At 45.2% G+C, this 16,537-nt stretch overlaps 1 protein-coding gene across 7 annotated transcripts in view; it reads left to right on the top strand.

Moving 5' to 3' along the window:
- The window catches only part of ndrg4 (NDRG family member 4), a 55,179-nt gene extending 51,738 nt beyond the window's left edge, over positions 1–3,441 (top strand). For all 7 annotated transcript variants that reach the window (XM_037450758.2, XM_037450760.2, XM_037450761.2 and 4 more), the window contains one exon: positions 437–3,441. In XM_037450758.2, the coding sequence (XP_037306655.2) occupies positions 437–591 (155 nt within the window). In that variant the 3' untranslated portion in view covers positions 592–3,441. The remainder of the gene's footprint in view (positions 1–436) is intronic.
- The last annotated feature ends 13,096 nt before the right edge of the window (positions 3,442–16,537 follow it).

The following is a 16,537-nucleotide window of genomic DNA, read 5'->3' as shown; positions in this document are numbered from 1 at the left end:
TGCAATAAGGTTCCAGATGAAATGAGAAATGTATTCAGCCGTGTCCTCATAACTATTACAGTGGCATAGACGTCCACTTGTCAGTTCGTTCATTCAAACAGAATAATATGGAGCTTTTTACACAGCTAAAAACGTGATTTAGCATTCAGCCGCCTGACAGCTTGATATTTCTCTTCAGAGTTGGTGGAGACGAAAAACAGAGCTTAAGGGAACGTTACTGTTGTTCAGAACTATGACTCATTAAGATTGGTGTAAGACTGAAACTTTAAATATTCAAACAATGGATTAACTCAACGTGCGCGGTGCTTCTAATGTGCGTGTGAACCCGGCTACAGAGAGATTGTTTCAGTTGTCCATATTAGCATGTTGTCTTAATATCTTCAATATTAATTGTTCACAGTTCTTTTTTCTTAAATACGTTTCCCGCTCATCCCAGTGCCCTCCGCCAGCATGACCCGCCTGGCTCGCTCCAGGACGGCCTCCCTGACCAGCGCCGGCTCCATAGACGGGTCCCGCTCTCGGGCCTGCACCCATTCTGACAGCACAGAGGGAGTCGGCCCCATCACCCACACCATGGAGGTATCCTGCTGAAGGGTCGGCCGGCCGGCCGGGGACAGTGGGGTGACTAGATGGACGGAGACAGAGAGAGGGGAAGGATGGGGAGGATGTGAAGCTATGAAGTCGACATGCTAGATAGAACTGGAAGGAACGTTCTTTTTCTCCTCCATGTCACTTGGTTTCTTCTTCCCCCCCTTCACTGTACGTGTTGCTACTAATTCCCTACTAAGTCCTACCAGTGTGTTTCTTGTGTTTACGAATTGACCCCCCCACCCAACGCCCCCCTTCACAAGAAAGGAAGTGACCCTTTCTGTGTCCAGTCCCAACAGCTATTTATGAGCTGCTGCTAGTAACGTTGTTTTCAAAACTGTTTGAGAAAGTGAAAGAGCGGGATGTAAAGAGAAGAAATCAGTTCTTTTCCCTGCTAAAGGGGGTTTGCATGGGGACTTTTGGCGAGCAGTTCTGAGGAGACCGGTGAGTGTCAGAGGATGTGCGTCCAGAATTTGACAGGAAACCGATGACAGCACATTGTAGTCTCGTTGTGCTTAGAGAGGATTTGTTCGCTTTGTTTTAGTCTGCGAGCAGAAATAGTACACACCACACTGATTTTAAGCTGCACTCTGCGGGATTGGATGTTAAACTTGTCAAAACTTCTTTGTGAAAAAGGGACAGTCAGCCTACGTTCTTCAGGCAAGCGCCAACCTACAGCTGAGAAACGAGGCCAACGCTACGGGGTTTGTTGAACCTCTTCAGGAACCTGTTGATGACATCAAGCGGCTCACATACTCACTTTGCACAGTCTGAGGTTTAGGCCCTAAACGCCCTGAGACCTAGCCGCCATACCACCAGGGAGCTTAGCTAACACCAACATGCTTTCACAAGGATAACGTGTACATGTACAAAGAAAGCATAAAAATGATTGAGATCAACACCTGAAATGCAGCTGCTGTACGAAGGTCACAAACAGGTCAGGCTGGTAAGCGTCTCATTGTTTCCCTTAGCAACACTGTTTGGAGCAATGTAGCTGGGTGCAGCGTTATGTTGTCTGTCTTCTCACATTTGTAACCACATAAATGTATGCTAGACTAAGTATTTATTACATGTATATGCATGTGAACGTTGCCTTAGAGCATCATAATAGTTCCTAGTATAAGAAGGCATTCTTTATTAGATCTTTCCATGTGGCCAGTTAAGCAGAGAATCTGCCGTCATCAGTCAGCTCTTTGTGGTCACTAACGGGACAATCGCACTCTAATCCCGACCACACCAGACCAGAAGGGACTGACCCACCAGGTTCTTACAGCGCCGGGCTCCTCTTCGCTGCCCCCCTCCACATAAACACACACAATCAGAAATATCCACAAACCCATACAACCATTTCCACACATCTTCTTGTACTAAACCTACGCGTTCTGTGCTTTGAAAGGGGAAACCATAATCTCTGCGATATAGGACAGTGCATGTGTACATGTGTGCTTTTAGACGAGTGAAGCTGTGGGCTGTTATCTGCTGTGATACCGGAGCGCCCCCACAGTAGTGATCAGAGGAGGGCCCCCCTGTTTCCTGGCTCAGAACTGGACAGTCTTCATGCACCGGATTCAAAACGTTGGTCCCCTTTCAGAAGGGACGTAGCTTCCAATCGCTGAGGCGTGCACCTGGTGTCCTGTAAGGGGCGGGGCTTTTTTGGAGCCATTTGGGCACCAAGCTCGGAATGTAGGGCAACCCCCAGCCACCCTAAAAAACAACAACCATAACCCCCCAAATAATCACAACGTGCCCCGGCTCTCACAGGCAAACCCAGTCGCACCCTAAAGGGCTATCAACTGCCAAGTCGTTTTTAAAATGTCGGTAGGGTTAGTTAGTTAGTTTCTGAGCACAAGGCGCCCTGGAGACCAGGACATCCTTACAGATTTGTATTTTGAAGCAGAACAGACTAGAAGGTATCGTTACTGAACATGGAGAGAGATTCTGGCCTTAATGAAAAGTGTGTGAGTAAATGTTAAAAAAAGAATGTCACTTGTGATGAAGCTAGAAAGAAGCAATGGTCAGGTGTTATTAGCCAGCCAGATGGAGAACCTCTTTTGACTCCTCTCAGAACCTCATGGGTCAATGTCATGACCAATGAAGTCTGCATGGAGCAGGCTTTATGTTCACCTCTCATCGTTTTCTTACTTCAGCTTTTTTCTGTACACTTGGGTTTTCTCCTACTCAACTTCTAAACTGCCAGGGGGGATCCTGAATGTATTTTGTCCTTCATTGCAGTGCTGTATGGTGTTGTCAACCCCCCAGAACCCCTCACTATGGTTTTCACTTCTATCGCTGCCCTGCATTCGATGTTTCACCCTGAACACAAAAAGCGAGCTCCTTCCTGCTCCTCTTCAAGTTTATGAATAGTGAAGTTTGGTATCAAAGTGTTGAAGTAAACAGCTTGATCAGCTTGTGTAGACTGTGGTCCTCCGTGTAGATACTTCTCATTTGTAGAGCAGGTCACCCGAAGCGACACTTAACACTTGTGAAGAAAACCTAAACAAATTTCTGTTCCTCTTCTCTGGAGTTTCCTTTTTCTTAAATAGGAAACTAGGGTGTAACGTCATCTTAGTATAATTATATTGTTTTGTGTACTACAACTACTTCTCTTCTTCATGCTGCCATTCTGTTTGGTTTGTATTGAGCAATATGTTCTTCTATTCTCTGGTTCTTTCATACTGTGGGAGTCTTTCCTTTGAGCTTCTTTCTATTCACAACAGTAGAAGGATTATTACCTACTTAGCTGTCATTCAGATGTTTTATGTTATTCAATATATGATAAACAAATAGTAAGATTACTCTGTCCATGTACTGATCAAGTAACAAGTATCAAATAAAAACCTCATGTCAAAATGTTGTGCAGTTGGGTGTCTGATTATTTTCAGTTATGATGACACATTTTAATCAAATGGTGAGCTGATCTCACTCCCTTCTGCTTCCCCTTTGTGTAAGTTAATGAATTGTATTATTTAAAAGACACCTTGGAAAACACCAGGTCGCCGAAGTCTGTGTGGTGCTATAGATCTCCCAGACGCCTGACTCATCTCTGTCAGTGAACTGGTACCATTCATCAGGGTGGGAGAAAAAAAGCAAAGCAATTTTCAATATTTCATTTAGAGTTTTCTTGGATAATGTTAGGCCTGAAGGTTCATCCTTATAAACGATTACTCATAACAGTAGAAGGCCATTGCACGGCAGTCTGTTTTACTTACTTGTTCTCAGGCCTGACATAACCCTGCTCAATCGATCTCTAGATCCAACGGCACCACTCTTGTTTCCTAAATAAATGTGACCTGGCCTATCGTGACTTTGACTCTTGGTGAACATGATCTGGCTTAATGTAACTGAAAGAAAGAAGCTGACACCATTTCTTGACTCCTCTTCTTTGAGTTGTTCTGACAAGTTTGCCCCAACTATTCTGTGGTGTCACTTGGCCTGTTCTGTACTGCGGTCTAACATGATCACAACATAACTGGTCTGCGGGCTTATGTGACAACAACCTATTCTTATCTGCGGTCTAACTCAACCCCAACTCTTCTGCCTTGCGGTCTTTAAAGACCCTCTTTGTCACTTTGGGATCTGTTGAAACCTCACCATGCCTCCCCGTGGTCCAGCTAGACCCTCACTATCATTTCATGTGGCCTCTCTGGACCTGCGACTTATCTGTGGTCGATTTAGACCCTCCAATGTTTTTTGTGGTTAAACTTCACCTATACTGTGACTCTGGTTCTATATACTATATGTTACCCTGTTAACATCAGCTCATAAAATGAATTCTGTTGTAGGGAGTGTGCCTTATCTCATCTCGGCACCTTATTTATCCTACGGCAGGATGATGGAATCCAAGCTCCAAAGACATTGCACTATATATATATTTATGCCTGTGTAGCGGACTCTCAGGGAAATTTTATGAACCCATGAAGCTACAGCACATTTCAAGAAGAGGAACATGGTGACGCACGGTTTCACAGAAACTGTTAGTGGTAGTTAGTAGTGGAGCGGGGGGGTGGGGGGGGGGTTTCCAGATCCTAAAGATATGTTAATCCTCAAACACTACGTGTGAGTTCAAAAGTCATAAACTCTTTCTTCTCACCGTATATGAACCCATAACCCTCCTGTTCATACTTAGTATAACCACTAGTTTCAGGGAAAATAAAATAATGTTCAACCAATTGAATGAAGGCAATAAATAACATTTTTAAATACCTAAATGATGCACAGATTACATGTCACACACAAAATCCATAGAGTTAATTTTCCAGTGTTGAAGTGCAAAGTTGAAATCACACTTCAAACAAGATTCAACTCTTACGTATGTTAGGGACATTTCATTAAGACACTAAGAAACCATATCAACTTGTGCTAAAATGGGCCTACGATGGGTCCTTTATAATATATGTATATATATTCTTCGAACAAAGAAGAACATCAGGTTCATCTTGAGCGTAGTCGCCTCTGATTGGTTAAACATGCTGGTGCCTGATTTATTCCCAGTTTAATCAGGGATGGAGTTAGCATTGGTTTGGTTTAAGGTTGGTGCAAAGGCTCTCCATGCCACTGGCACTTCGACATCTTCTTTCTTAACTGAAGTTTCAATTTTAATAAAATCACCAGCCTTATCTTGTAGCCCCCATATTGATTTACTGTGGGAACCTCTTCCTGATACTCCCTACATTCGTTGTGAGCGTATACCACGACTTAACATTAAGCTAAATACCAGCTAAAAGCTGTCAGTCTTTGTTGTTTTCAACTCTTTAAGTATCATAATTTACACACACATTTATACACAGACATCCTTTTATGAGCAAACTGAATAAAAAGAGCATTATCATACTCTTCACTTTCATCAACAACCTCCTGTACTGTTACTATGACTCTTGGGTCAAAAGTGTGGTCAATACTGTATGCCAAGGTCGGTAACCATGGTAATCGAGTGGTGAGCCGGCTGGTTTGGGACACAGAAGCCGAGATGCTCACTGCCACACAGACGTGGGAGACCAGGATGTTCCAGAAAGTGGCGAGTGATGCTTTCATGGAGTGTGGCCTGATGTCAGAAAGAAGAGATGTCTGGAGGATGGTGCATCAAAATATTTAGAAATCTCGGACTTTTTAGAGAACCCACTGACTGCTGACACAGCTTATTTTTTTGTTATGCACCTTCAACAGCCCCACACACACAGAGTCACACCCCCAGTATGCAACACTACTGATCCCACTGATGTCCACACATGGTATGTTCTGTTCCTTTCCACAATAGACACTCACCTAAAGGATTATTAGGAACACCTGTTCAACTTCTCATTAATGCAATTATCTAATCAACCAATCACATGGCAGTTGCTTCAATGCATTTGGGGGTGTGGTCCTGGTCAAGACAATCTCCTGAACTCCAAACTGAATGTCAGAATGGGAAAGAAAGGTAATTTAAGCAATTTTGAGCGTGGCATGGTTGTTGGTGCCAGACGGGCCGGTCTGAGTATTTCACAATCTGCTCAGTTACTGGGATTTTAACATTACATTACATGTCATTTAGCTGACGCTTTTATCCAAAGCGACGTACAATAACGCACAACCATTTCTAGGGTTTACAAAGAATGGTGTAAAAAGGGAAAAACATCCAGTATGCGGCAGTCCTGTGGGCGAAAATGCCTTGTTGACGCTAGAGGTCAGAGGAGAATGGGCCGACTGATTGAAGCTGATAGAAGAACAACTTTGACTGAAATAACCACTCGTTCCAACCGAGGTATGCAGCAAAGCATTTGTGAAGCCACAACACGCAAAACCTTGTGGGGGATGGGCTACAACAGCAGGAGACCCCACCGGTTACCTACAAATTGGAAAAAGAGGCTACAATTAGCAAGAGCTCACCAAAATTGGACAGTTGAAGACTGGAAAAATGTTGCCTGGTCTGATGAGTCTCAATTTTTTTTTGGAGACATTTAGATGGTAGAGTCAGAATTTAGCGTAAACAGAATGAGAACATGGATCCATCATGCCTTGTTACCACTGTGCAGGCTGGTGGTGTAATGTTGTGGGGGCTGTTTTCTTGGCACACTTTAGGCTCCTTAGTGCCAATTGGGCATCGTTTAAATGCCACGGCCTACCTGAGCATTGTTTCTGACCATGTCCATCCCTTTATGGCCACCATGTACCCATCCTCTGATGGCTACTTCCAGCATGATAATGCACCATGTCACAAAGCTCCAATCATTTCAAATTGATTTCTTGAACATGACAATGAGTTCACTGTACTAAAATGGCCCCCACAGTCACCAGATCTCAACCCAATAGAGCATCTTTGGGATGTGGTGGAACGGGAGCTTCGTGCCCTGGATGTGCATCCCACAAATCTCCATCAACTGCAAGATGCCATCCTATCAATATGGGCCAACATTTCTAAAGAATGCTTTCATCACCTTGTTGAATCAATGCCACCTAGAATTAAGGCAGTTCTGAAGACGAAAGGGGGTCTGTGGTATCCCGATATGCATGTTTTGATTCACCTGCAGTACCACTCCACACCACAAGAGGGTTAGTTGACCTTCACGGTCATTGGGCATCATAGATTATTGTTAGATACAGCGTAGAAGAGTTTTAACACGCTATGAAGATGTCCTGTCACGTTCCACCAAATAAAGAATAACTATCATTATCAAGAGTGGTTGCTTCTTTTAAATATGGGGATTACCACAGGGTCAAACACAGTATTAGTATGGTGTTCCTAATAATTCTTAAGGTGAGTGTAGTTCATAATAATGATGATGATACTGATTCCAGTGGCTGTTCTAAAGATATACATATAACCATCTGGTACCAGCCCAGGGAGCATATTCATCAATAAAACTATACCTGGAGTGTTACAATGGCTAGTATGATTTTATCCCATGCGTCTATCCAGGCAAATCCTAAATGTTATAAAAAACATATATAATGGGATTTTTCTTTTCCGTCCTAAAATAATGTTAAGTGTATATTTTTTTCCAAGTAGGCCACCGCCGATGCGTGCGATCCATAGAGTTACTGAGAGTAACTACCAGGACACTTTTTACCCCCAGCCCGCCCCTGATTAGGGGCTTTGTGTATCAGATAGTGCCATCTAGTGGTGAGGTTTCAGATTGTAATTAAACAAATTCCCCAAGAAACTTCGGCGGCCTTCACGCAGCGTAGAGAAGAAAAGGCTCTGTGTCCACCCAGAGTTTGTTTCGATTGTTCTGCGGTGCTGTGGAAACATGGCAGGTCGCCATGGAGCTGCTCCCTGGGTACACATGAAGGAAACCCTCCTTCAGGTGATTGAACATAAACAGAAATACTGCATACCTTTCCATTACATTTCTAATCCACTTATGTAGGTCAGCAGATATTATTGTGTTTACCAAATGAATGTTAAATAAAACAACTAGCTGTTAATCAGCCCATATCGGACTGTATGCAGGTTTACTTCCTCTTTAGCTTTGCTGTTTTGATTGTACGACCGTGAACAGAACACGTTTGAGTGTGCGTTATCGGAGCAGTGTGTAGTAGTACTGTTTAAACCCAGTAGGGGACAGTGCGATCTCACGGTGGAAGACAGGTGGACAGATGTTTGTGCTGCTGTGGCCTGATTGCCAGTTTCTGGCTGGCTGCCTCAGACACACCCATGAGCCGCGCTCACATGATGACAGCCCTGCTGCCCTGGCTGGCTCAGGACAGAACCCACGGGTCTGCTCTGCCCCATGGATGTGGGCGGGATGCTTTCATGTTCTCTACAGGACATAAATAGACTGGGCAGGAGCCACATGTTCTGTAATGACATGGCTGGGTCATTTCTGGTAACATCAGCTTGGTAGTTTGAATGTTCACATCCTGTTCATGAAAATGTTTCTGGTTGCTATAAAGAAGCCAGCTGTAATAGAAGTATAAAAAGTAGTAATGTGGAAATTCAACAATATTTATAATATCTGAACTAATTCATTACCACAGTATGGGATGCAATAAAGTTTATTGCTACCGATCAAACTAGTGAAGCTCTGACCTTTTATTTCAAACAGGTCAGGACCAAATTAGGTTAAATGAAATGAAAATTGGGGCCAATCCATTTGTCATGGGTTAACCACAGATTGGGATTTTATGTAATGGACCAAGAGAAAAGGGCCCATCATCTGGAAAGCGGGGGAAAGTTTACATGGATTTCAAAATGATTTACAAATATAAATCTGAAAGTTGAGTGCATATGTATTTACCCTCTTTACTGTAAATCCCCTGACAAAGATCTGGTGCCACCACTATATCACATAATAACTAATTAAGGTCCAACAGCCTGTAATTTAATAAATGCACCTGTGAAACTTTATTCTGTTCTACTCTACATAAATTAGCCTATAATTTGAACAGCATTCTTTTAAAAACAACTGTTGAACACTACAATATGAAAATCTGAATGATTTGAGCCTGCTGTCGAGCTCTCTGTTTCAAAGATGTCTGCCAAAGGAAATCACTTTTATGACACGCTTTAGTTGTCGATGGTCCTCAGGTGACGAGGCGCCAGCAGCATCGTTATTAGTTCCTGTTCTTATTTTTCCGCAGATCTTTAATTCTGCTGCTGACACAGTTAATAATGCCAGACCTTCCTTCGTAGATGTCTGAACATTATTGCGGCGTTAATAATGCTGATTGTGATGAAGTGTAATTCATCCTGTTTATTTGACGATGGGACTGTTATATACTACATACTCACATTACGAAGCAAAGGTAAAGTAAAAGATCACTTAACAATGCGCCCTCATGAGGAAGTCTATCCTATTGGAATCATGTCATGACTTACAGCTTCAAATTCATGACACAATCTTTACCCATAAATATGTAATGGTCCCATTACAGATACAGAGGGCCTCATTGCTCGCTGCTTGTACCGGGACACCTGATTACCAGCAATGGCTGCAACTAGCTGCCGGCACAGCTTCCTTAAAGCTGCACAGGGCAGGATTTCATGTAAAAAAATTAAGCCAGGCTTATCAGCTTAAATCTCAGGCTGCTGCAGAGGGGCCTGTCGACACACTCATTCAGGCAGTAGAGCCTGTAAATATGATTCAAATGTAAAATGTTCACTAGTAGCTAATCTTTTTTATTGAAGTCTGTGTCCTTGGACAAGACGCTCAACCTAAAAGTCTGTGAATACAAGGTGCGTCATTTGGACTGAACAGATAGCGGTAATGGCCCTGCCATCAGTGTATGAATGGGGGTTAATGATGACGTGCAGTGTTAAGGCGCTTTGAGTGGTCGGGAGACAAGACAAGTGCAAGTACAGCATTTACCATTCACTAGGTTATTTACTGAGACTATTCCACAGTGTACACTTATAAGAGGGATTTAAATCATCCTCTGCATTTAATTGGATCGCTAAAAGGTCCCCAGCAGAAAAGCGTTTCAAGATATACTAAGAAGGCACAGACAGACATTCCTCACTAGGTGGAGGTTAGATGAATGTGATGCCTTGGTTTAATATTATGTAACATGCAGCTACACATTTAAGATGGTACAGAACAGAACGACTGTTGGGGGTTAAAAAGATTATAGTAGCACTACAATGGATTAACATGGGAGATGCTCATGGTGTGCTTTTCTTTATTTTACCCATTTTGTGGGGACATCAATCCGATTTCAATGTAATTGTTGGGCCCGCCGTCCTTATGGGGACAAATATGAACGTCCCCTTAAGTTTAATTCCATCTGAGTGTAAAGACTTAGTTTAAGCTCAGCTTTATATTAAGACTAGGATAAGGGTTATGGACTAATAGAGGTAAGGTTCAGGGTGAGTCTCGACTACAGTAGACACATTTTCTCATTTGAGGAATGATTTGGTCCATTTTTTTACCTCTGTGGAAATCGTCATGAATCCATGAGGATTTAGGGAATCCAACTCCACCTTCAGCCAACAGCTGCACCTCCAGTCACCAGTCCGTCAAGCTCCTGAAGTTTGCTGATGACACCACCCTCGTTGGACTGATCTCTGGTGGCGACGAGTCCGCCTACAGGTGGGAGTCTGACCACCTGGTGATGTGGTGCAGCGAGAACTACCTGGAGCTCAACGCACTAAAAACAGTGGAGATGGTTGTGGACTTCAGGAAGAACGCAGCCCCACTTTCCCCCCTCACCTTGTGTGACTCCCCCGTCACCAGTGGACTCCTTCTGTTTCCTGGGCTCCATCATCACCCAGGACCTCAAGTGGGAGCTGAACATCAGCTCCATCACAAAAAGGGCTCAGCAGAGGATGTTCTTCCTGAGGCAGCTGAAGAAATTCAACCTGCCTCAGACGATGATGGTGCACTTCTACACGGCCATCATCGAGTCCATCCTCTGGTCCTCCACCACCGTGTGGTACGCTGCAGCCACAGCCAAGGACAAGAGGAGGTTGCAGCGTGTCATCCGCTCTGCAGAGAGGGTGATTGGCTGCAATCTGCCGTCTCTCCAGGACTTGTTCGCTTCCAGGAACTTGAAGCGGGCCAGAAAGATTGTAGCTGACCCCTCTCACCCTGGACATGAACTGTTTGTTCCCCTTCCATCTAGCTGGAGGCTGAGGTCCATCAGGACTAAGACCTGCCGCCAAACTTTATTTTTTATTTTATCTTTATTTCTCAACTTACTAACCCATAGCTTTAGGGTACTAACCCATAGCATATATTTTTATCTCATTGCTGCACTACTTTATCATTATTGTACTGTCTTCCGTCATGTACCAAGTCAAATTCCATGTATGTCTAACATATAATGGAAATAAACGTTTCCTGATTCCTGAAGCTACGCGACGGGAGACGTGTGTTAGTGACGTCAGTCTGCAGCGGCAAAACCACGATTTCTCTGAACATAGACTACAAAGAAGCATCTCAGGTGGCTTCCTGTGTTGTTACAGTGCTGAGTCCTGCAGACGACATAAAACAACCAGGTCCAAAGTATTATTTTACTTTATTAAGGAACGAGGTTGCAATATAAATGAGAAATTCACGCATAGTTACGCAATCTGTGTTTCTCGGTCATGATGCTTATTTTTTGTTGACGGGCCTGAACACAATTTAATTATTGCCGCCGCAAAGAATTGTGGGACGGAATTATCTCCTTTCCTGTAAAGGCTGGTGCAGTGGTTCCTATTCTAAAAGAGCTGAGTAGGGAAGCATTGAAGCTCTATTCCTTAGCATTAGAGAATCCAAACAGCACTTACAGTACTACATTTCACTCGGTTCGGGACCTTTCTAAACTAAAAGGACTATTCTAATCCAGCCACGTTTTGACAATGGTGTATAAATATTATGGCAGACAATTGATGTAATTAATGAATTTCTTGTGACTAAAAGAAAAGGCGGCTGCTGTAACAGGTTACTTCATAATGCAGACTGCCAATCACTGTATGCAAGCTGATTTTAAAATATGTGCATCCTTAACAGGCAGTGTCAAAACGAGTGACAGATGGACTAAATAGAACAATAATCTCAATAATCTCCTTTTGATGCTTTGTTGACAGGTTTATTGTTCTAGCCAGAAGGCTTCCAACCACTCCATCCGGGGCAGTGGGATCAAGTGTTCCAGGAGACACACCTGGACCTCTTCTCCTCACCGAGGAATGGGTACAGAAGGTCAAGCTGGGGAGGGACATTTTGCGAGAGGAGCAGTGTGGGGTCACCATCTGATTCTGTACATTTAATTTAGTTGGGGGAACACGCTCTGGAATTAAGCCCGATTATCTGTTTTATTATAAACTATTACTAGATCCTATCCGCCTCTGACAGCTGCTGCGTTTTTCATCCTGTTACAATTGTCTTGGTAATCTATAACTCAACTTTGACTTGCAAAGAAGGAATAATCAATTCGAACCCTACTCCCCACAATCCAAATGAAACAAGGTTGTGTGGCTGCAGGTGTCACGGTTTGGTCTATCTTCCTGTTTTAGTTTGAAGTTTCATGTTCCTTGTGGTCTTGGGTTAACTTCACTTCCTGCCTGTGATTGCCTGAGTGTTTCCACCTGTGTCCAATCACCTGCACCTCCCTTGTGTATTTAAGCCCCATGTGCCTGTTGTCCCTTGTCGCGTCATTGTCTAACGTCACTCATCGTTGGAGCACGTCATGTCTTGGTTTAGAAATAAAGAGCCCTATGTTTGGAAAAACTCTGCGTTTGAGTCCTCCCTGCAACCTGCTCCAGCCCGTCCCTCTGACAGAATGACGCGACCAGCGAAGGACTCAGCAGGGTTCAACGTTAAAGACCTGTTTTGGGAAGTCCTCAGCGCACGCTGGGAGCAGATGATGGAGCTGGCAGCCCACATCCAGGCCTTGTACGACACCATCGCCCCAGGACCCCCGTCTCCGCCTGAACCGGCCCCAGGACCCCCGTCTCCGCCTGAACCGGCCCCAGGACCCCCGTCTCCGTCCGTTCCGGCCCCCAGAGTCTCGCCTCCGCCCGTTCCTGCCCCGAGAACCCCGTCAGCGCCCGTTCCTGCCCCGAGAACCCCGTCAGCGCCCGTTCCTGCCCCGAGAACCACGCCCCCGGTCCCGGCCCCGCGGCGCCTGACCATGACCCCTCCCTCCCACCCTCTTGGGACCGCCTGGAAGTCGGTCCTTGAAGGGGGGGTGGGGTCAGAGGTTGGGCCGTAGCCCCCCGCCTCGACGACGCCGGAGCCGCACAGCTCGGCGCCCCCCGCCTCGACGACGCCGGAGCCGCTCAGCTCGGCGCCCCCCGCCTCGACGACGCCCGAGCCGCACAGCTCGGCGCCCCCCGCCTCGACGACGCCCGAGCCGCACAGCTCGGCGCCCCCCGCCACGACGACGCCCGAGCCGCACAGCTCGGCGCCCCCCGCCACGACGACGCCCGTGCCGCACAGCTCGGCGCCCCCCGCCACGACGATGCCGCCGCAGAGCCCGGCGCCCAACGCCACGACGCCCGGCCGCCGCCCCGCCAGACCCCCCCAGACCCTGAGGCCCGACCGCCGCCCCGCCAGACCCCCCCGAGACCCTGAGGCCCGGCCGCCGTTCCGGCCGCCCCCCCGAAGGACCCGACACATGGCCGCCATCACCTGGAGTTCCCCGCGCGGTCCAGGATCGTCGGGTCCCCACCCTCCCTCCCCTTGTCTGATTTTCTCCGGTTCTGCTCCCCTTTAGGACCGTCTGGAATTCGGTCCTTGAGGGGGGGGGTTCTGTCACGGTTTGGTCTCTCTTCCTGTTTTAGTTTGAAGTTTCATGTTCCTTGTGGTCTTGGGTTAACTTCACTTCCTGCCTGTGATTGCCTGAGTGTTTCCACCTGTGTCCAATCACCTGCACCTCCCTTGTGTATTTAAGCCCCGTGTGCCTGTTGTCCCTTGTCGCGTCATTGTCTAACGTCACTCATCGTTGGAGCACGTCTTGTCTTCGTTTTGGCAATAAAGAGCACTTTATCATTGGAAACCCTGCGTTTGAGTCCTCCCTGCATCCTGCTCCAGCCCGACGTTCTGACAGCAGGTTCCTGAGAGGAAAAGGCTGTTATCTCTTCTACCTTCAATAAATATGTGTGTAGCTAAGAAATCCTGTCTTGCAGACGCAGGGGAAACAGCAACACATTTCACCCAAGAGGACAATAAAATGCGTTTCACCTCGCATTCTCTCCACCTGGCACCATGTTAAAATATTCAACATGGTGGAGGGAAATATTCTGGTAGACAGAATGAAAAATGTAATTCTGTAATCAGTGTCTCGCTTAAACTAATGTTTACCATGCGCCGGTAAACATTAGGTTTTAACACATTGGAATAGCAAATAGGCTCTAAAACTGTATGCCGTCACCTGGAGACCGCTCTGAAAGATAGACATCAATAGCAGTGACTGTGGAGTGGACGTGTGAGGGGGAGTGACGGGTATAGGACGAGGAATGAGGGGGAGATAGTGAATCATTGTTCCAAGTCAGTGCGTTCGGTCTCTTTCTCCCTGGTTCCTTCTGCACCAACATGCAGACACGGTTCTGCTTCCGGGCCAAAACAAGCGTCTCTCTGCTCCTGCCTGCTCAGCCTACTGCATCCTGCCCCGCTAACAGATGGAAGCATTGCTACTCTAAAGCCGCCCTACCCAACACCTTTTCTGTATTGAATGAGTATGTCATCAATATGTGACAAAGTCACAGCAAATTCCCCAGTTTCTGTCTGAGCTTTTCCACAGAGCTTTTTGGTGATGTCGGCTGTTGCCCGGTAACTTCATTGCTTTAAAATTAATTCTTAACCTTCTCATGAATCACGTTTCCCGCCATATCTAGCATTTTCTTTGGGGTAAGTACCGGTGTACACTTCCTCCAAACATGGACTCAATCCCAGCTAATATACACCTGGGCGGGTCACCGGCCAATTCCAATTGACACTGAGACAAACAACCATTCGCTCTCACATTGAATAGCCTTCATTCTGCCAACCCCACCCCCCCTCCCCTCCCCCCCTCCATGGGAGAAACCCGAGGCAGACACAGGGAGAACGTACTCCACACAGAGAGGCTGCTGGATGCTTTCAACAACAGCACCTTCTTGCTGTGAGGCGACAGTGCTAACCACACACAGGGCACGGGGGGGGGGCACCAGCAGGAGGTTGGTACCTCTGTCCTATCCTCTAATTTGAGAGAGTTAGAGAGTAATTACCCTCTAATTTTACCTGCACCTCCTCCCTCAACTACTGCGACTCCTCCCGGCCCCCTTTAGCTCACCCTATCCGTGTCTTTCCTACCCACAGAACGTCCCTCCTTTCTCCAAACTGTTTTTCTTTCTTTATGTCCACCATGAATTTAAACTCACACACAGTCCAACATTGAGACTGCATTGATTCATTTATGCAAATGTAATTCATTCTTGATATATTTACATTATTTTCATTTTGTAAATCATTGGTAAACAATGTATAAGTAAACAATGAGAATAATCCAGTAGATGAATCCGACCCTTAGGGTACAAAACATCAAAACTACTCAAGTGCTGTCAAGAGAATGTAATCTCCACTAAACGTGGTTAACATCACAAATCGACAAAACATGAATAAAACAGTGCTTGGTTCTGTTTAGGTAACAGAACTACTTGCTTTTGGTTTGGTAAAGCATCATGACTTCTCTTGAAATAACGATGTTTGTCTCATTGAAATAAGTCAACGAACATCTATGAATATGAAAAGCAAAATACATAGATAGGACTTGGACCTTGGAACAAAAAAAACTATGTTTCCTTTGTTTTCTTATGTAACTTACACAGTTGTGTGCACAGTTATTTTTAACCCCGACTATGATCTAAGTAAACCCAAAAACGAAAATCAATAAATATACTGACAAGCCATTTGTGAAATGTCCAGACAGGACAATAAAAGGGTAGAACATCATCTTCTCACAGCATATTTACTTTGCCTCAAACTACTGACTGAAAAAGATACACAACTCATTACACAAAGAATTGATTTGTCTACATTATCATGAAATAAAAGTATAATATGGCTGTGGTTTAATGGATTGCAAATGATGACGCAGCCAGATTTTTGTCTGTGTACACTGTGGCAAACTGTGTTTAATATAACATTGCGCTAGCACAAACCACGAAAGTGTTGGCCTGTCTAAGGGCGGGGATGGGCAGGGAAAAGGGGTGTGAGCGCTGGAACCAGCCCTGTCCCTATATGAGGCCTTCTAATGACAAGGCTGCCTGGAGTTTAAAGATATAAATACTTTTTTTAAAAGCTGTTCTGAGAAAAACATGCTTAAAATGACAGGGTGGATAGAATGGTTGTGTGTGTGTGTGTGTGTGAGAGTCAGTGAATTCACACACAGGGTTTTAACTTGTTCCACAATGTGCTGCTGTGCACCACAGATGTTTCTCATGTTGAACACCATTAAACACACATCATCGGCGGCTGGAATAATGTTTTTGGTTGTGAGCAATGTTTTCCTATTTGACATGTTTACTTTAACCATATTCAGAAATGAACATTCTTTGAGAGTTAACCAG

The sequence above is a fragment of the Pungitius pungitius genome, chromosome 6 (genome assembly GCF_949316345.1).
Source record: "Pungitius pungitius chromosome 6, fPunPun2.1, whole genome shotgun sequence".
NCBI lineage: Eukaryota > Metazoa > Chordata > Actinopteri > Perciformes > Gasterosteidae > Pungitius > Pungitius pungitius.
Note: the sequence above shows the minus strand (reverse complement) of the source record. Positions and strands in the feature narration are given on the sequence as shown.